The sequence below is a fragment of the Sus scrofa genome, chromosome 10 (assembly GCF_054392235.1).
Source record: "Sus scrofa isolate SSC_HxYL_T2T_F1_AM1 chromosome 10, Sscrofa_HxYL_maternal_Yorkshire_Landrace_v2.0, whole genome shotgun sequence".
Lineage (NCBI taxonomy): Eukaryota > Metazoa > Chordata > Mammalia > Artiodactyla > Suidae > Sus > Sus scrofa.
In genome coordinates, this window is record NC_139392.1 from 79,160,809 (window position 1) to 79,182,857 (window position 22,049).

At 39.5% G+C, this 22,049-nt stretch overlaps 1 protein-coding gene and 1 long non-coding RNA gene across 3 annotated transcripts in view; both read right to left on the minus strand.

Moving 5' to 3' along the window:
* Positions 1-22,049, minus strand: part of LOC146399544 (uncharacterized) — a 345,027-nt gene that overhangs the window by 189,156 nt on the left and 133,822 nt on the right. The gene's annotated exons all lie outside the window — the stretch shown is intronic.
* Positions 14,055-22,049, minus strand: part of SPAG6 (sperm associated antigen 6) — a 75,495-nt gene continuing 67,500 nt past the window's right edge. Inside the window, exon 11 of one of the 2 annotated variants that reach the window (NM_001159312.1) lies at positions 14,055-14,368. In NM_001159312.1, coding sequence (NP_001152784.1) covers positions 14,299-14,368 — 70 coding nt within the window. In that variant the 3' untranslated portion in view covers positions 14,055-14,298. The remainder of the gene's footprint in view (positions 14,369-22,049) is intronic. The other variant, XM_084978699.1, reaches the window with a different exon arrangement.

A 22,049-nucleotide genomic window follows, 5' to 3' on the forward strand; every position in this document is an offset into this window, starting at 1 on the left:
TCAGGCAGTTTCACGGGATATTCATTAAAATCACAAAATAACGGGATCCCCAAATAACTTGAACCCCCAACAGCCCTCTCCTCAGCCCGCGTCAGGTGGGACTCAGCGAAAGGCATTTCGGGGCTGTGAGTCTGCGTAAGCATCGCCCACCGCCAGCTTCTCAGTCCACTTCCCTCTGAGAGAGGAAAAGAAGAGACGTTCTAAAAGGGCCCAAAGAGAACTCGGTCCTCAACAATTTTCACAATCGCTACCACAGTAAAGGAGATGGAGTCAGTTCAAGCGGAGGGCGGCCCTCTACGACTCAGACACCAAGACTCCAAACGGAAAGAAAACGTCGGGAGGGAAGGAGCAGGCTTTCCGGCTTTAATTGACATGGAAAACGTCGCCGGCGGAGCCCGCGGAGGGCGGCCCGGCGGCCATTCAGGAGGCGCCGTTTCGCAACAGCTCTTTTTCCGGAGACAAAGCCTCCTTGTCAGTCTCTCTGCTGCTGCTGCCGAAGCACCACGTTCGGAAGAAGAAAAATAGAGCCGCCGCTCCCGTCAGGCAGACAGACAATAGCTGCGGGCAGGCCGCTCCTCGCCGCAGGGCAGAGCCCCGGCATCTTTGTCTCCATCGCGTCCTTCAAGTCAGTCTCCGCGGGTTGCTGTGGCGAGGCGGCTGCGGAGGGGGAGAAAGAGACTCGGAACCACTCCTCTCGCTGGTTCCGATGCAGCGGCAAGGACGCGGCGGCCACGTCGGGCGGCGGCTGGAGAACGAAGGGCCCGCGCTCCCCTCACGCACGACTCCGCTCCTCAGTGGCGGGGGGGGGGGGGGGCCTGCGGGAAGTAGCGCCGTCCGCGCGCGGAGGGAAACGGCGGGCGGCGCGCGGTGAGACGCCCGGGCGCCGTGACGCGTCCGCGGAAACGAGCTCCCCCGCCCCCCGCCCGCGGCCCCGCCTCCGCTCCTGGCGGGAGCCCTGGGGCTGCCCCGCGCGGGGAGGCGGCCCTGGAGGCCCGCGGCGGTAGGAGCGGCCAGGATGCGGTGCGGGGGGCGACGGCTCCGGCCTCGCAGGCGTCCCGGCGGGGCCTCGGTTCCGGGCGGTTTGTCGTACACGGCCAGGCCCCACGTGTACCCCTAGCTGGACAGCAGGTGCCGCGGGGCGGGCTCCGGACTACGGCGTGCGCGGCGGCCTGACTGACCCAAGTCGGCCCGGAGTCCCCCCCTCCCCAAGCTCCCCTTCAGGCGCTCCGAGCATCAGGTCCGGTGTCGTGAAACTGGGTGGTTGTGAGGACTCCAAGTGAGCGAATGCAGGTAAAATGCACACGGAGTAAGTTCTCCAAAATAGAGCGAGGAGTGAAAAAGAACCCAGTGTTCATACATGCAGCAACATAGATGGATCTGAAAAAATGCTGGGGGCGGAGGTAGGCAAACACAAAAGACCTTAGTCTGTGTTCATCTGAAAATCTGGAAGAAGCAAAAGTGATGAAAGCAGTTGCCGGAGAGGGTGAAAAAAGCGAGAAGATGGAAGGCCAAGGAGCAGGAGGGAGGATTTGGGGGCGAAAGAACAATTCCATGCCTTGAATAGGAATGGTTGTTACAGGACATACTCAGCTACCAAAATTCAACGCTCTGTAGTCTTCAATGGGTGAATTTTATTATATGTGAATTACACCTCAAAAAATATTGTGGAAGAGAGAGTTAAGGTAGTGGGTAAGGGTGATAGAGGAACATAGAACAGACAGGTTGGTGGGAAATACACTTAAAAAATCTGAGAGCTAAATTGTATGCCATCTCTGAATTGAGTGGCTCCGCCTCCCATAAGAATCAGAGAACAGCCGCACTAGGAATAGATCAGGGCCTAGAAGGGTGCCCTGGACCAGACCTGGCTTATGCACCTCCCTGGTTCGGTCAGTCCCATCTCCGCGTGGTCTTAGCCTGTATGTAGCTCAAGGCAGAGGCCTAACCTCCACGTCCAGGGCTGCTTCTGTCCACAGCCTCCCGCAGGTGAGGATCAGATTTAGGCATGCCTACCCCACACCCAGCCTCTGATGGCTCCTCGCACCAGTCCCAGAGTCAGGTAGAAAACCTTGTTCTTGTCTCCCTAACAATTGCCTGGAAGATCAGGAGGCACACCCAGAAGAGTGGGGCATTGGAGCCCAATGTGGCCAGCATGCGCCAAAGTGAGCAAGCGAAGAAGAGAGCAAGAAATAGCAAGCTTTTAAACCCTTCTGTCCACAGGCAGCTGGTGGTGATGGTTCCCCGAAGCTTGCCTGGAAGCTGTCCTAGGGGACTGGGCAGTGGTCAGCTTTACTTTCTTGTGAAGTTGTTTTCAGCTCAGTGAAGCACCGCTTTCCATTTGCTTTCCTTTGCCTTTCCCCTCACCCTTGATGCCCTGGGATTGCACCTCCTAATAAAATCTTAGCACTTTAACTTGGCCTCAGGCTCTCCTTTCTAGGTAATCCTTGAGCAGCATTTGGGCCTTCAGTCTGTGCTTTACTGAAAATTTCACAGTCACAATAACAAAATTAAGATTACTTTTGGCTCTGGCATACTGTCCTGTTAGCCCTGAACTGCTACTTTAAAACACAACCAGTTGAGACCAAGTCTAAATACATAAATTTATATATACATGCCTCTGAATGAGTTATAGAAGATTAAAATTTTGTTTTTCCATTTATTGGTTTCTAGTGCTATTTCCTCTCAAGAGTAAATTCCTAGAGCACAGGCACGTGTATGTTTTAAAACATGTAGAAGCTTAAAAAACTTGAGATGCATGTGAGTGCAAAACAAAGAAAGTGCTTTTCAATCATGATCATAAAGCTCTGTGTGGGAGTCTAGTTATATGTTTTCGGTTCATTCATACAGCCATGTTCCGCCTTTTCTAAAGTCTTATTTTTAGGGAAGGGTTTGTTAAAGCCATTTAAAGCAACAGCCCTGGTCCAGAAGGCTTGCAAAACAATTTTTTTGCATTACTTTTAATATTGAAGACTTGAGTAAGTTTGAATTTTTAATAATAACAGCCACTGGCTTTGTGGCCTCCTGTTTACCGCAGATTGTCAGACCTTTCTCTTCCCTCCCACCTGGCTGGCCAGCCATCTGTAACTTGATCAACAGTAATTTGAGATGAGACTGGCCAGGGTCATATGTTAAATAGGACATTTCCACTTTCTTGACCACAAAATCCTCCCTTTCCTGGCCACTTAAACACTGTTACATAAGCCGCAAACATGTGGATCTGATGATCTGCTACATATGTTGGCAAAGGTCACACCTGCAAATCTACCTTTCTTTCTATTTCTATTGGTATTTTTTGAAATGAGAGACATTTTTATTGTTTATGATCTGGTGTATCAGGGCATTTTAAAACTATTTTTAGTTCCCACTGTGGTGCAACAGGATCAGCAGTGTCTCTGGAATGATGGAACACAGGTTCGATCCCAGCCTGACACAATAAGTTAAGGGTCTGGCCTTGCCACAGCTGCGGCGTAGGTCATGACTGCAGCTCAGATCTGATCCCCGGCCAGGGAACTCCATATGCCCTGGGGCGATCAAAAAAAAAATTTCTAAAAAACGTGTTCTACCTTCATCTACATCATAATAATGAATTGATTCTTGCAGAGAAAACCTTGTCATCCTATCATGTGAACAATTTTTAATCTTTGCACTTGAAAAATGTTTTATCTGGAGTTAATTTCAGTCACAAGCCAACATGAAGCCAGGTTGTATATACATAACATATTTAAATGCATTTTCACAAAAAGAAAAAACATTTAAAATATCTTGGGTTATAGACATACAGTATCAGAGGATATTAAGCAAATGTGAGAGCTTCTTTTTAAATCCTAGCACTTCATTCTTACCAAAAATATGGTGGCAGATAATGTTCTAGCAAATGTATAGGTTTTAGATGTACAAATAGGTCTCGGCCCTTTCAGAATAGGTCATAAGCTTGCTGTAACTGTATTGCCATTACACAAACATTTTTAGAATTCTTTAGAGTTCTAAAAGAGACTGAGTCACATTCTTTTTAATGACATCATCAGTGATACCAAATCTTTCTTGAGAGTGGATTTAAGTTTTAGAAATAACCTACAGTTTTTTGAAACCAGACCAAACTTAGGAATACTGTTTAACAGGGGAAAACTGAACATGAAAGAATAAAAAAATGAGTGAACTGAGTAAAACTTCTTTAAAAAATTAAGCTCTGAGAATTAAGGAAAGATTGAAACAAAGAATCAGAAAACAAAAAACACAATTATTGATCAATTCCAAAAGTAATTCTTTGGCAAAAATAGGAAGAAAATAGAGAAATACCTGGCAAACCTATTTAATTTAAAAAAGAGAAAACATAAATAAAATTATAATGGAAAAAGGAGATAATAGATATGGAGAAGTTTGGGGCTTTTTAAATTATATGAGAATTCTACATATAGAATTCTACATATAGTAAGCTATATGCAATTTTTTTTCCTGGAAAAACATAAATCACCCAAAATTAATCAAGAATAAGTTAGAAAAACTAAGTAGATCAAAATCAGAGAAAAAATTTTTAAAAAGCTCCCTTGAGATTTTATAGCAAATTCTTGCACATTTTGCAGGACATAAAATTTCCTTTCGAATGCATGAGTATATTAAAATTTAATTCATTTTATGAAGCAAATGTAATTATTATAAAACCTATCAAAAGTGGAACAAAAGGAATAGTCAAAAGATACAAACCTACATAAAGAACTCAAATGCCAGAATTCCCCCCCAAACCAGCAAATTACATTCAATGAAATAAGTAATTTTTAACATGTTTGAGTAGATTTTATCCAAGAAATGGTAGATATTTCAATAATAGGAAAATAATTGAAATTAAAAAATCATACATTTAGGCCATATAAGGAAAAAACTTTATCTCAATAGATGATAAAAATCTAACACCTACTCCTGATTAAAACAACAGCTAAAGACTTTAAAAAACCTCTTAGTAAATATCAAAGCAATAGCCAACACCATATCTTTTAATAAGGTTCTATAGAAATATGCTAATAGTAGGACAGCCAAACTGTACAGAAGATAAAGTGTATAGCAGTTCCTCAACCTCCCACCATCACTCCTTATTCTCCCTCCAGACATAACCTCCATTAACAGTTTCTTACATATCCTTCTAGAAATTTCCCATGCACATAAAAGCATGTAACCGTCCTTTTTGAAAAAAACAAATAGAAGAGTTTCTGCTCTGACACTGGGATGCAAGTTTGAGCCCCAGCCTGGCACAGTGGCTTAAGGATCCTGCATTGCCACTACAGCCTAAATTGCAACGGCAGCTCGGATCTGATCTCTGGCACAGGGTGGCCGAAAAAGAAAAAAAAAGAAATAAATAGAATCAATGCTATACATATTGTCCTGCACTTGCTTTTTTCATTGTACACACGACCTTGGATATCTTCCCATATTAGCACATATATCTACCAAAATTTTTCATAACAACTTACTATATGAATATACATGTGAATTATGTGAGCATAATAGTTTATATATAAATGAATGTGGCATAATTTTTCACTCACCTACTGGGGAACATTTTCTCATTTTCTGCAGTTATATACAGTTACATTGAACATCCTTGAGTATCTTTGCATGTTGGTACTGGTGTACTAGGACTAATGCCTAGCAGTGGAATTGCTGGATCCATTTCCGGACAGATATTCCCAAATTAACATCTAAAAAGTCTGGATTAATTTATAATCCCTCTAAAAATGTTTGCAAAAAAAAGTTGATAATTGTTGAGGCTAAGTGATGGACACATGAGAGTTCATCTTACTATTCACTCTACTGTTGTGTGTATTTTTAAATTTCCATTCTCAATGATATGACAGGAGAGCCATTCTCATTAAAATCAGGTATAAAGATGCCTGCTATCAACACTGGCCTTTAAAATTATACTGAAATAATTGTTACAAGAAACAAAAATAATAGGTAAAAAACTGAAAGCAGAAGAAAAGTTGCCTTTATTTGCAGATGATACTTTTGCCTCAAAAACTCGAGACCTACTCAAAAGCTAATATAAAATATTAAAAATCAATAACTTTTCCAGTAATAACCTGTTGGGAAATATGTACTTTTTAAAAGATCCTATTCACAGATATAACACTGGCAACAACTGGAAGGGATTGATTAGAAAAAGAAAAAATACAAAAGCAAAAACATTTAAATAGATTGAGAAATCTGATATGCTTTTAGGTAAATGTAGCTATTCCTTTGTGATTTTAATAAAGATTCCAAGGAGATTTCTTTAAGTTGAAAAATATTAATTTCCACTTGGAACAAAAATCAGGAGAGGAGCCAGAATACTTTTGAAAAGAGTCACTGGACTAGATGTTAATACACATTAAAGAGCTGCATTACAACAAATGTGGGTTTGAACTACTAAGAAAAACTTGACAAATAGATTTTCATAAAAAGCCCCAAAAGAACATTTAATATTCCAACAAATGAAGCATCACCAATGAGGAGGACACAGATTACTCACAACTGGCCAATAATTTCGTTGATCAGATGGTCACTTCATACTGTTTACTGAAATACATCCCAGATGGATGAAAAGGACAAATGTGAACATGAAAGTGTTAAAGAACTAAAAGAAAATACAAGTGAGTGTTTAGGGGATTTTGAGTGGGGAAGAATACTAACTAAAAAATGGAAGATATACAGATGTATCTGCAGAAGTATTTAGAACCCCTGTATGTCAAAAACTACAAACAATATTAAATAATATGTTGAGAAGTAGAAAGATATTTGTCATAAAGATCAAATGACAGAGTTTGTATTTGCACCAAGGTCCTTAAAAGCCTTTTCAAAGAAGATAATCCCAACACCTTTGGGGCAAAAACAGCATTATTGTCTCGTGGGTTATGTATTATGAGTTCAGAGGGAACCATCAGAGAGTTCATTTGGAAGAATTCATTTATCCCACTTTTAGAATGCAAGGTTTTTGCTTTTTGTATGTTTTGTTTTATTTGCTTCCACCTTATTTCATGTGTACAAATTATTTGGATTGCAAATGCTTCCCGCCACACCCCAGTTTATTTTTCAAAAGCACCCCTAGGATATTCTTCCTTGTCTCCTTTGGAAGAAAGTCATTTGATTTATCTCATTGCAAATCCAGGTTACAAGGCCCATTTTCCAGATTAGGAAGGATGTATCTTTGTGACTGTTAAGTACTGAAAACTGAAATATTGACACAAACAAACCATTAGAGAGGAAGCCATGCTGAGTGCACATGATAGAGAGAAAGAGAAGCCGTTGTTAAAATTACCTGCCAATCCTCAAATGTGTGTGCTCAGCCAGGATTCTTATTCTTACATCCTGCTCCATTTTTAGCTGTCGCAGACCACGCCCAAGGTATGTAGCCTAGCTCTCTGCAGTGCCTGAATGAGGACAGGTCCCAGAGGCCCCACTGGAGAAAGGAGGCCCTGAGGAAGTTCACAGATGACTGCACTTGTGCTAACACCTGCTGGGGGGGTTAAAACAGGGACTGTTTGAAGCATGTACCCACTTTATAATATGCATGAATTGTCTCATGTAACCATCATCAAACAACTTCAAGACTTCGGTACTTTCGTGATCTCCACTTTCCACATTAGGAAACTGAGGCAGAGAAAAGTTAAGCAGCTTGCGGAAGGTCCCACAGCTAGAGTGTGGTAGAAACTATCTGAGCCAGGCAGTCGGGGCTGGAGCTCATGCCCTTGGCCACATGTAACCATGTATAAAGCCCTTTCAACAACAGGAGCTCATTTGACCTTCACAACTTTGTAAGGAGATCAGGAAACATTTCCCCTGATTGACACTCAGGCAGTGGAAAGCCAGAAATACCTTTTCAGAATTTATCTTTTTCTTTCCCCCCAATGATCTGAAAGAAGCTGACAACAGAGCATGGATGGACATGTGATAAGAAATGAGGGAAAACAAGCCTTACGAAGCTTGGATAAGAGAAAGAAGTGCCCTGGAGTTTAAGCAGACTAAACACAAGCACCATGGAAGGGAAGGGACCTGGTGAACAGGCAAGAGGAGGTTATCCTGAGCACAGGGACAATGAAAGTTGTTCTAGCTCTCAAGCCGCCAGATCTGTAATGAGGCTGGATGATAAACAGTGAAAGAAATCACACCCACAGCATTCTCATCATGTTGAACTCCACTTTCCTGAAATACCAGCTCCTATTCCATGTCACTATTTGTCTAAGAATCCTGTTGTTAATTTACGTCTCTGTTTATTTACCTGGTCTTTGTTAATTTAGATAACAAGGCTAGAAGTTATGTCTAAATGACCAAAATGAAGCTCCATCACACAGCAGGATTTTCACGTAGTTTAAAAATAGAATCACGGTAATGAAGTTTATACAAATACATTTAGAATTTGCTCTCCTAGAACTAAAATAGTATTAGTTAACCTCTGAAATTATTGCTTGCTTTTTGATCATCTTTTTTTTTTTTTTCTTTGGTCTTTTGGCTTTTTTTTTTTAGGGCCACACCCACGGCATATGGAGGTTCCCAGGCCAGGGGTCTAATCGGAGCTTGTAGCCACCAGCCTACGCCACAGCCACAGGAACTCAGGATCCAAGCGGCATCTGCGACCTACCCACAGCTCACCGGTAACGCCGGATCCTTAACCCACTGAGCAAGGCCAGGTATCAAACCTGCATCCTCATGGATGCTAGTCGGGTTCAATAACTGCTGAGCCACGACAGGAACTCCCGATCATCTTTTTATTTACCAATGTTGTGAATGCAAAGGAACTCTACAAGATATATACATGTCCTGATAAATGTACATCTATAAAATGATCCAGGTTTAATGCACTGGAACTCTATTTAAATAAAGTAGGAAAACAAAGAATCTTTTTGCTCTATGACTGTGGCCCACTCATTTACGTAATTTTGTTCAAGTCTTAAATGATAGGTATCAGAGGAGTTCCCGTCGTGGCGCAGTGGTTAACGAATCTGACTAGGAACCATGAGGTTGCGGGTTCGGTCCCTGGCCTTGCTCAGTGGGTTAAAGATCTGGCGTCGCTGTAAGCTGTGGTGTAGGTTGCGGCTCTGGTGTAGGCTGGCAGCTACAGCTCCGATTCAACCCCTAGCCTGGGAACCTCCATATGCCGCAGGAGCGGCCCAAGAAATAGCAAAAAAGACCAAAAAAAAAAAAAAAAAAAAGGTACCAGAAAAGATGCATATATTCCATACTCATTTCAAAATGTTCTTAAAATCGGAGTTCCCAACATGTAGAAATGGATCCGACTAGGAACCATGAGGTTGTGGGTTTGATCCCTGGCCTCTCTCAGTGGGTTAAGGATCCGGTGTTGCCGTGAGCTGTGGTGTAGGTCACAGATGCGGCTCAGATACGGCACTGCTGTGGCTCTGGCATAGGCCGACTGGACCCCTAGCCTGGGAACCTCTGTGTGCCGTGGGTGTGGCTCTGAAAAGACAAAAAAAAGAAAAAAAAAAGTTCTTAAAATTGATATGCATCATCAATTGCAGAGGAAACTTTTACCTATTGTAAACTATAGCATTAACTTCAAGTTTTATGTAATGTTATATTAATATCACAAGATTTATTGTAAGAACATTGTCTAAGTATAAACATTTTCATAAATTTCTATCTAAATATCTCAAAAGTAATAGGTAATATTACTTATTCATGTAATAAGTCATTCCTAACTTTCTTTTCCTGCTCCAAACCCACATTCTTCCTTCTATAATTCTTGACCATCAAAATCCTTCAGTGACCTGCAGCCACCAAACAGGTTTCCAGTATTTGACCTCAAATAGTTTAAAAAAAAAAAATGGGATTGTTCAGACTGAAATATTTGGCTATGCCTCAGGGGAAAAAAATAAAAGGCACTCTTAATCCATGGTTCTGACAACATTGTTCTGATTCTTTTTTTTTTTTTTTTAAACCGCTGGTGCTAGCATGAATGAAATATAGGATGATTCATTCAATGAGAATTTGAATGCTCATAGAAAACTATACAGAAAATCCAGGTGAGTTGAAGGAGAAAGAGATCAGGGACTTATGAGGAAAATGCAATCAGAAAATGAAGAGATTTTCTATGAATGCAGGAAAACAAACATAGTCAATTTGAACTCTAATATTTAGAGCCTGCTAAAGGCCAGTGACAGATGACACCAGGGTGGGAGAAGAGCTGAGGGTGAGAAGTTTCTACGCTGACTGTTAAATAGATGTAACTCACTGATCAGTGTGCCCATGTGGGATTTTAATTACTCAGACATCTGTTTAGCGAAGTGTATACTAAATAGGGATCAAATACAGAGATCAAATTATGTGGGGAGGAGAGTGGAGATGACATTCATGACTCAGAAAGGAGAGCTATCGGCCAGGGGAAAATCAATCCCGGCTTTACATCTCACCAACAGAGAAGCAATTATTTTAGATGTGGGGCTGGTTAGCATCCTAAGTCATGAATTTAATTAAATAACCCTCGAGTGGCAGAAAACAGAACAAACCACTGTATTTAATTGTCAGTGAGACATGCTGCAAATCAATGGTCCAAATTCCTCTTCTCCTCCTTTCCTCCTTACAGCTGTCACTGCAAAACAAGGTAAAGGAAACTAATAGTTGATGCAACTATACGGATGGGCTTGGAGGGCATTATGCTAAGTGAAATGAGTCAGATGGAAAAAGACATAAATACTATATGACATCACTTATATGTGACTCTAAAAAATAAAACAAAGGAGTGAATATAACAAAATAGACTCACAGATATAGAAAACAAATGACTGGTTACCAGTGGGAAGAGGTAAGGGGGGAGGGGCAAGATAGGGGTAGGAGATTAAGAGGTACAAACTACCATGTATAAACTTAATAAGTTATAGGGATATATTGTATAGCACAGGATTATAGCCAATATTTTGTAATAGCTTTAAATGGAGTATAATCTATAGAAATAGCAAATCACTGTTTTATACTTGAAACTAATATAATATTGTAAATCCACTATACAATAAAAAATAATAAAAATAAAAGCCAATTTAAACTTAAAAAAAGCCCAAAGTGCCTTAACCAATGGCTAAATTCAGTAATTACAGTGAAGACTATTATTTGACCCTTTTGATCTTTGAAAAAGCAGAGCTACAAATTAGCATTTTCTACGCAGTGAATTTGGTGGCAAAATATACACAAGCCTCTACATTTGCTAGCACCTAACTTAAAGTTAGGCGATTTGAAAACACAACAGATAAATCTTTCATGCTCTCAAGGTCAGTTTCTAAATTTGACATCTTAGATTGGAGATGGCCTTACACAGGAATTTAAGGTCAGGGTTTCTGAATTTAAGGAGAGAGATGGAGATGCGAAAACACAACAGACAAATCCTTCATTCTTTCAAGGTTAGTTTCCAAACTTGACATCTTGGATTGGAGATGGCCTCACCCAGGAATTTAAGGTCAGGGTTTATGTTGAGCAGGACCTCAGATCAAGTTTAGAAACAAGCATACCTTTAATCCTGTCTTTAAAGGGGTATTTTGAAAGGAAAGGTTAGAAAAACAGGTCAACCTCCTGTAAATATGAGGTTGTCATTTGGTTTTACATATGGAATGAAACACGCCTGTTTGGTGTTCAGTGTTCTGTGCCTATTTTACTCCCTGTGTTTGGATAAACGTGTTTGTATTAGAAAACTCTGTGAAGGCAGGAAATTTAGCTTTTCTTTATCACAAATCCTCTTGCATAAATTCCACTTATCTGGGTGTGGGGCCTGGTGTGCCCAATTGCTGGCCAAAATGTGTAATCTGTCATTGACTGTCATATTGCACATAAATCATGTATTGGTTTACACAGAATGGAACACTTTACAAAATTGTTACCTGTATCATCACAGGTTATCTTCATAAACATCTTAAGAATCAGCTCAGTAAGTATTATCACCCTTACTGTTTAACAGACATGACTAGAACCCAAACTGCCATCGTCTCCTTTCAGGCGTCACTGATATACACCTCTTTCCACAACAGGGGAATTAAATGAATAATAATTAGTTTCAACCAATAGTTAGATTTAACTATTATAGTCCTAAACTGAGGTCCTAAAAATAAATTGTTGTTCATATAAGTGAAATGAGATATCCCAATAATTGAATTTTAAATAAACTGCGGGGGTGGGGGGAGTAAGACAGGAGTTGGTCAGCTGGAAGAATTGGAACTGATAAAATTCAAACTATGGGTGAAAAATATGAAAAATACCACCAATGAGAGATACTATTTTTTTCCTGTAGCACAAATAGAAAATATTTTTAAAGTCTCATAATAGGCTTTTCAAAAATTAAAGCGTCATTTTGCTTTAAGTGGGTTTTTTTTTTTTTTTTTTTTTTTTTTGCCATTTCTTGGGCTGCTCCCGAGACATGGAGGCCCCCAGGCCAGGGGACGAATAGGAGCTGTAGCTGCAGGCCTACGCCAGAGCCACAGCAACACAGGATCCAAGCCGCGTCTGCAACCTACACCACAGCTCACGGCAACGCCGGATCCTCAACACACTGAGCAAGGCCAGGGACTGAACTCGCAACCTCATGGTTCCTAGTCAGACTCGCCAACCACTGAGCCACGACGGGAACTCCTGCTTTAAGTGTTTTATGTCAACAAACATTTCATAGCATATATCTTCCAAACTGCATATGATCAAATTAGAATGCACATTCAAATTATATTACATATTTTTTTCTTAGTTCAAAACTATTTGACAAGTATGAAATGATGTAAGAAGTGAAAAATTTCAAATGCAACATAAAATAGAAAATACGTAAAAGGAAACTCACCATTCCCATAACATTTGAGCAGGTCTTATCCCAGATAGACTAATTTCTGTCGTTATTAATGAAGAAAGATGGAAAATATCTTTATTTTCTCAATTTGTTAGAAGGATCGTAAGAGAAGTTGGGTAGGCAAGGAGGACAGAAAAGGAAGCTACAAAATTGAGGATAAGAGTTAGATTTTCTTACACAGTGGATCAAAGGAATTACTGTGAGGAAACAGAGTAGGCCCAAGGAAGTATTAAAAAGTCAAACTGCAGGCAATCCTAAAGTGATACAAGGTAAAAGGAAATGGGACAATCTCTGGTATGATCAAGTTTAAAAAGCTGCAACAAAGCTATGTACTGCTAGAAAATTATGACAGAGATGAATCCAGAAAATACCGAAAAGAAATGAATAGGTTTCTTTTGGGGGCGGGAGGAAGAGTCCAAGAAAGAAATCTGAAGGCAGACCAGATTGGAAACACTGTGTCCAAGGGGCTCTCTGGTTATCATTTACTTCCTGGCCAGGCCTCCAGGGGACATCGCTGTAGGGAATGTCCCTTTAGACTAAAAAAAGATACACCAGCCAACTAAGCAAGACTCCAAAGTCTAATCACATGTTCCCCAAGGTCACAAACACTGTAGAGGAAAAATGAAAAGGACAACTCTAATGCTGTTTTTGCTTAAAATTTGATCGCAACTCCCTTTTACCCTCCTTTCAGCGGAAGTGCATGCAAAGTCTGAGCATGATGGTATTCTTTTCCAGTTAGTCCTTAAATCCATGAAAATCTGACTTTTGAAACCTGGGAGAGTGAAGCTAGGACATGGGAACACGGAGGACCCATTCTTCTAGCTTGCTTCTTTATTGATTCATGAGTGGGACTAGACTAAGAAGAAACCTTTCAAGGAAAATGGAAAGTGTGTCTGCAGTAGTATAAGGCTTTTTATTGACTTCTACCGTCTCCAGCCCCAGGAAAAAAGTAAGGCACAGTTTAGGCAGAATAAGAAAAGAGTTTAGAAAACTTAGGATGAAGAGGAGGGCTTCCTGAATTCTAAGAAAACCTGGCAGGTTAGTCAAAGCATTTGTGTAACCAGCATCATATGTCTTTCAAATGCCCTATTCTTTGTCATCAGTGTCCTCTTCCAACTTCTTCCCTTATTTGCAAGGCCAGTTTTCCTTGCCTGTGCCCATAAAGAGATGGCAAAATAACTAAGAGTTTCTGAATACCATTTTTATCCATATCTTATTGGAGGGTGTGTGTATGTGTGTGTTCAGTCTTTAATATAACAAATGCCTTAAGACTCTTTAATGTATTTTAAATTTTACCTTTAGAGCAAATCCTGTGCAAAAGACCATGAATTATTCCTCATCGATTTAAGCCACTAATTTTCAAAGTGGCAAATTTAGAAAATATTATCCAAAGACATTTCACATTGAATACATCTAGAATGCATTTAATTCAAATACTTAGAAAGAGCTTTAACTACTGTCATTCCTACTCTGCTGTGAATTCGAGTATAAAAATGTAACTTGGCTCAGTTAATAAGTGGTTGATAGCTGTCCACTCTCTGCAGAAGTGTATCTGAATATCCAGGGGAATAATACCTGAAAAAGAAAATTTTCTATTAGATCTTTGTGAGAAGATTCAGCACAATAGGCACATAAGATTCAATATAAGGTATTTATCCGAAATAAATCTGTGAGTGAAATCTCCGATTATGCTGCAGCAATGCTTTTGCGCATGAGGCTGGAGATGACCAGGGAAGAGAGCACCAGCTTGCAAGACTGTGCTGGAGGAGCAGCATATCGGTTACAGGAATCAATCAATGCAATGGCAAGAGAAGGGGCATTTTAAAAAGCTGGCAACTTGGATCCAGTGACAGTATTTTATTAAGGAGACTTTGTTTTGATTGTGTCAAGTGACTGATGTTGCCTTCATGGTCGTAGCTAATAGGTTTTATTCATAAGTTAGATAACACAGCTTATCATTACTAATCAACTGCAGCCTTCTGACTGCCTTACAGATTATTCTCAATCTATGTTTTAATTAGATCTGACCACCCATACAAACAAAAACTTCTGGAAGTATAATTCACATTAATGAACTATTTAATAGTTTACAAATATTCCATCATACAAACCTAGGAAATTAATCATTTTTTGTGGGTTTTGGGCATCTCTAGTACTATACGTTTGTATTTATAAATTTAACATTTTGTAAAATATATAGTACAGAAACAATATATGTTGATTAATGCATTGTGAGATGCTTCACATACTGTGGAAAGACTTTATATACATATAAAAGTATATCAAAATTTGGCAGACATTGTAAAACATAATAAGTGGATAAAAAAATCTAAGAAAGTATAATTTAAAATGTTCCAAGACACTCAAAATAATTAAGCCTCCTAAGGTGTTTTCTCCAGATAAAACCTAACGTTCAAGACTTGTTTCATCCTGGGGTTCCCTTTGTGGCTCAGCAGTTAATGAACCCAACTAGGATCCATGAGGATGCGGGTTCCATCTCTGGCTTTGCTCAGTGGGTTAAGATTCAGGCGTTGCTACGAACTGTGGAGTAGGTTGCAGATGTGGCTCGGATCCCGAGTTGCTGTGGCTGTGGTGTAAGCCAGTGTCTGTAGCTCAGATTCGACCCCTAGCCTGGGAACTTCCATATGACACGAGTATGGCCCTAAAAAGCAAAAAAAAAAAAAAAAAAAGAAGAAGAAGACCTGTTTCATACTTTGTTAATTATGTCTCTATCTTCACATGCTTGTATTAAAGACTCATCATTTATATTATACTAATTTCTTCCACAATTTGCCAAGTTAGCATGGATAAAACAGAGCTCTGCTTTTCCAATAGTGTGCTTACAGGCAGTCATGGATAAACAGATACCTACATGCATGCATAAAGAGGCACCTCGAGAAGAATGCTGCCACCAAATGCCCCTCAAAAGTGATTCTCTTCAAAGTATTCCTAGACCAAGGAAGTTACAATTGTTTCTCTCTGAGTTAAGTCACAAATTTTAAAGCAGTCCTCACCTGCCTAGGCAAGGAATGTTATAAATGTGTTAGACATGATAAATACTTTTTATAGAAATGGTAAAAAGTAGATTTAGGAACAACAAAACTTTAAAAACTGTGCTGTTTCATATGGTAGCTACTTGTGAAATATGACTGTGAACTGAATTTTTTAAATTCAATGAAAAATTAAAAACTGATATTTGACTCAGTTATTGGAAAAATTTTAGGTGTGTTTGGAACAACTTGTGAATCTACTTTCACAAATGTAAACTTTATATACTCTAAACACAAGTTGAGTATTTCCAATGAAATTTAGTATCTGAATTGAGATGTGCCAGAAGTGATAAAAATACCCACCAGATTTTAAAAACTTAGTATAAAAAAATGAAAAATAGCTCATTAATAATTTTTATATTGATTACAAGTTAAAATTATAATACTTAGATACACTGGGCTAACAAAAATATATCATTAATTTTTATTTACTCTTTTTCATTTTACTTTTGAAAATGTGGTTACTACATAATTTTAAATGACATACGTGGCCACAGCAGTCAGAATGGCCATCATCAAAAAGTCTACAAATAGTAAATGCTGGAGAGAGTGTGGAGAAAAAGGAACCTCCTACATTGTTGGTGGGAATGCAATTTGGTATAGCTACTATGGAGAAAGTATGGAAGTTCCTTAAAAAAAACTAAATATAGAACCACATATGATCTGATGATCCCACTCCTGGGCATATATCTGGAAAAAACCATAATTCATAAAGTTACAGGAAGTTCCATCTTGGCTCAGCAGTAACAAACCCAACTAGTATTCATGAGGACTCAGGTTTGATCCCTGGCCTCACTCAGTGGGTTAAGGATCCTGTGTTGCTATGGCTTTGGATTAGGCCCACAGCTATAGCTCCAAGTCAGCCCCTAGCTTAGGAACTTCCATATGCCATGGGTAGCCCTAAAAAGACAACAGCAAAAAAACATACATGCACCCCAATGTTCACTGTGGGGTTTTTTGTTTGTTTGGCCACCCTGAAGCATATGGAGTTCCCAAGCTATGGATCAGATCTGAGCTGCAGTTGCCACCTAAGCCACAGCTGAGACAATGCCAGATCCTTAACCCACTGTTCCCAGCTGGGGATTAAATCTGCATCCCAGTGCTCCCAAGACCTGCTGACCCCATTGTGCCAGGGGAGGAACTCCCACTGCAGCGCTATTAACAATAGCCAAGACATGGAAGCAACCTCAATGTCCATCAACAGAGAAATGGATAAAGGAAGACGTTACATATATACAATGGAATATTACTCAGCCATGAAAAGAATGAAATAATGCCATTTGCAGCAACATAGATGGACCTATAGATTAACATACTAAATGAAATAAGTCTGAGAAAGACAAATACTATATGATACCACTTCTATGTGAAATCTAAAATATAATATAAATGAACTGATTTATAAAACAGAAATAGAATCACAGAAATAGAAAACAAAGTTATGGTTACCAAAGTGGAAAGAGGGAAGAGGGATAAATTAGGAGTTGAGGACTAAAATATACATACTATTATAAATAAAATAGATAATCAACAAGGACATACTATATAGCACAGGGAACTATACTCCATATCTTGTAATAACCTATAATGGAAAAGAAACCGATAAAGAATACACACACTCGCACATGTGAGCACCATACGCGCGCACACACACACACACACACTTAGGTATCAAAGAGATCTAAGTTCCTATCTCAGTCTCAACTACTTACTTACTGTGACTTTGGAGATATTACTTTACCCCATCTGTAAAATATGGATAACTACCCACTTCATTGAGTTGCTACTGGGATTAAGTGAGATAATGCTTAGCCAAAGGGCTTACGCAAAAGAAGAATTTGATTGAGTAAATATCTGTTATTGTCCCCTGTGGGCACCCCTCTTCTTGTTTTTTGTTTATGTGTTTGTTTTTATCTTTTTAGGGCCACACCTGTGGCATATGGAGGTTCCCAGGCTAGTGGTCAAATCAGAGCTGTAGCTCTCGGCCTACCCCACAGCTCACAGCAATGCCGGATCTGTAACCCACTGATCAAGGACAGGGATCGAACCTGAGTCCTCATGGATACTAGTTGGGTTTCCACTGAGCCACAATGGGAACTCTGTCTTTCTTGAGTTTTTTGTTGTTGTTGTTGTTTTCCGTCCAGGTTGAATCATATGATTAGGTGGGTCAAATTTAACATTTTATATATATCCATATATATAACATTATGTGCATGTATACACACACACACATAACTGAATTATTGTGCTTTACACCTGAAACTAACATAACATTGTAAATCAACTATACTTCAACAAAAATTATTTTTTAAAAATGACAAATGTGGCTCATGTTATATTTCTATTGGATAGTACCGCTTTAACATAAAGGTCCTCAATAAATCAATCAGTTTTACCTGGCTAATTGCCAAGCTAATTGCCACTGCATACCTCTCTCTCCAAGGACCTCAGAGACCCCACAATCTCCAGGATTCCCCAAGGAAAAGGAAACGTGCTTAGGATTTACACCACTTACCCCACGAGCAGAGAGTACATTCATCACTACCTAACTTCTCATACATGCGTACAGACCACTTATGTATCTCCGCATAAGTTGTCTGTTAGCTGTCAAAAACCCCATTCCAGCTAGAATCTCTCCAATGTTAAGGAATTCAAAAGAAGCTTCTGATCAGGAAAAAGTCTTACATTAGCAATTAAAAGCAATTTAAGTGTAAGCAGAACAATCTTTATTTACATCTTTTATATTTGCAAAAAGAAACAAATATTTGCTTGATATGCATTTATCATCAAAAGAAATAGTGTACAGCAGAAAAATAAACAAATAAATTAAAAAAAAGAAATTGTGAAAGAACGATAAGTGGGTAAGTGCTGCCAGATAGTTCCTCCAGTGTTTTTATAATGTTAAATCTGATCCACCTAATAATGTGATTTAACCTGGATAGAAAACAAAACAAAACAAAAAACAAGAGAGGTGCCCACAGGGGACAATAACAGATATTTACTGAATCGAATTCTTCCTTTGTATAAGCTTCTTGGCTAAGTGTTATCTCACTTAATCCCAATAGCAGCTCTGTAAAGTGGGTAATTATCCACATTTTATAGATGGAGTAAAGTAATATCTCCAAAGTCAAAGTAAGTTGGGACTGAGACAGGAACTTAGATCTGTTTGATACTCAAGTCTGAGCTTTTAGCCAATATTCCTCACAAAAGAAACAAAATGAACTGGACATTCCTTTCCTCTGGGGGTCAACCACTGCTGTCCCAACTTAACCTCTGCATGGCCTTTAGGAATAGAGGCGATTAACCCCATCCCAGATGCTTACAGAATTTGGGTTATTATGTTGTTATCATACTAGAAATGGGCTGAATGGAAGACTACCTGCCTGTCTCCCTCCCTAAATTAGATGTTCTCTAAAAGCAACTTCCCCTTCCCAGTTTAGGCAGAGATAAGAAGACGACGTTTGTGGAGAGGTCCAGGCCTAGAACTTGGGTCTTCTAACATCCAGTCCTGGACCCCTTCCCTTTCATCATACCAACTACTTTTATTAAACATTTTTAAAGATTAGTAAAATTAGAGCGCAATATGAAATAAATGTTTAGGGCGAACAGCTGAGAGAGTGTATCCATTGATAACTGTCTTTTAAAGAATAATTCTTTTCTTTTCTTTTTGTCTTTTTGCCTTTTCTAGGGCCGCTTCCCATGGCATATAGAGGTTCCCAGGCTAGGGGTCTAATTGGAGCTGTAGCCACTGGCCTATGCCAGAGCCACAGCAACGAGGGATCCAAGCGGCGTCTGCAACCTACACCACAGCTCACGGCAACACCGGATCCTTAACCCACTGAGAGAGGCCAGGGATCAAACCCACAACCTCATGGTTCCTAGTCAGATTCATTAACCACTGCACCACGACGGGAACTCCTAAAGAATAATTCTGAAGTATTCATTAAGTCATATGATATCAAAAGTAAAACCACTATATTGTCTATTTTCATAGAAAGACAATGTTTCAATGATTTCTATAAAACTCCTCTAAGTTCTAGAGAACCTAATGCTTTGAAAAATAACAGAAATTTGAAAAAGCTAATCGGTGAACCAAAATTATTCATGATATTTAGCCAGTTTTTTAAAAAACAAAATCCCAGATCACAGAACGTGGAAGTGGAAACTTAACAATGGTATTTTGACGAAGCACCAGAGCAAATTCCAACATGACAGAGGTTTTGATTTCCCTTAGTGCTCAGTAAAATAATTCTAGAAAAAAGTAGAAAGAAGACTTCTATTCGAGAAAGTACCTTGTGGAGTTCCCGTTGTGGCGCAGTGATTAACGAATCCGACTAGGAACCATGAGGTTGCAGGTTCGGTCCCTGCCCTTGCTCAGTGGGTTAACGATCCGGCGTTGCCGTGAGCTGTGGTGTATGTTGCAGACACGGCTCGGATCCTGCGTTGCTGTGGCTCTGGCGTAGGCTGGTGGCTACAGCTCCGATTGGGCCCCTAGCCTGGGAACCTCCATATGCCTCGGGAGTGGCCCAAGAAATAGCAAAAAGACAAAAAAAAAAAAAAAAAAAAAAGAAAGTACCTTGCCATTCAAGTGACCTAAAATTCTAATAGGTCACTCCATCTGAGGGTATCTTTAATTTGTTTTGTTTTTTCATTTTTCTATAATTTTATGATAGAAAATTGCATTAAAAGTTACTTTTTTTTTGCTTTTCAGGGCCACACTTGAGGCATATCAAAGTTCCTAGGCTAGGGGTCGAATCAGAGCTGCAGCTGCCAGCCTACACCACAGCCACAGCAATGCTGGATCTGAGCTACATCTGTGACCTACACCACAGCTCATGACAGCTCCAGATCCTTAGCCCACTGAGCAAGGCCAGGGATCAAACCCACATCCTCAAGGATATTAGTCAGGTTTGTAACCCGCTGGGCCACAACAGGAACTCCTAAAAGTTACTTTAAACTTATATAAAAATGGCATTCTTACCATGGGGACATACATTCCCTGTATAAAAATTAACTTTATTTTCTTGATAAAAGATTTTCATATTTCCTTCATTTACTGGTTTCACACATATTTCATGTTTTCTAACCAATATGGTATGCTATTCTATTTATATATTCTATATAGTAGACAAATGTGTTATACTACTCCTTTGATGTATCTTATATAAATTAATATTTTCAAAGCTAACTTATTGAAGCTCTTTTGATCAGGAAGTTCTCATAAACCTCCCCCAAGTGCATAAACTTGTACCTGTGGTAAGAATTTACTGGCAGAGTATATGTGTATATGAGATAAAGTTCAATCTTAAAACTATTTTTGTACGTTTAAAATCAATGTTACCGTACATATTAAAAAGTACTGATATTAAATAGGAACAATAGTTTATATAACATATAAATTATAACGTTTAGACACCGGAATTTACATTCTCTAACATTAAGATAAAATAAGAAATTAGTGTAGTATTAGAAAAATGTGGATTAAATAGGCCTTTAATTCTGCATGTTTTATGAACACTTTTATTTTTTTTAATTTTTTAAATTTTTTTATTTTTTTGTCTTGCTGCTATTTCTTGGGCCGCTCCCGCGGCATATGGAGGTTCCCAGGCTAGGGGTCAAATCGGAGCTGTAGCCACTGGCCTACGCCAGAGCCACAGCAACGCAGGATCCGAGCCGCATCTGCAACCTACACCACAGCTCACGGCAACGCCGGATCATTAACCCACTGAGCAAGGGCAGGGATCGAACCTGCGACCTCATGGTTCCTACTCGGATTCGTTAACCACTGCGCCACGACGGAAACTCCTGTTTTATGAACACTTTTAAAGATTTAGTTGTATAATAATTCTATCTGTTCTCAGTAATGTTGCTTTTACTTACTAGGGGTTTAGTGGTAGAGTTCTCCTTTAGGCTTGCAAGGACTGAGGCTTAGGTTTAATGTTCTGTAAACCAAGCTCATTAAAAAAAATTAATCTGGAAAATAGCTTCTTGCTACATTACTATGAAGCACCTGCATTTCATAAACAATATTATTTATTTAATTTTTTTCAAATATAGATACTAACTTTCTTTTTGCCATTCAACATTTCCGTCTGTAATACCCTCATTGATGTGGATGTGAGCTTAAGGCAGAAAAACAACAAGCAGGGCACTCTGAAAATCAGACTCTTTCTAAACCAGGTTCACACTGAAGATTGCTAACTTAA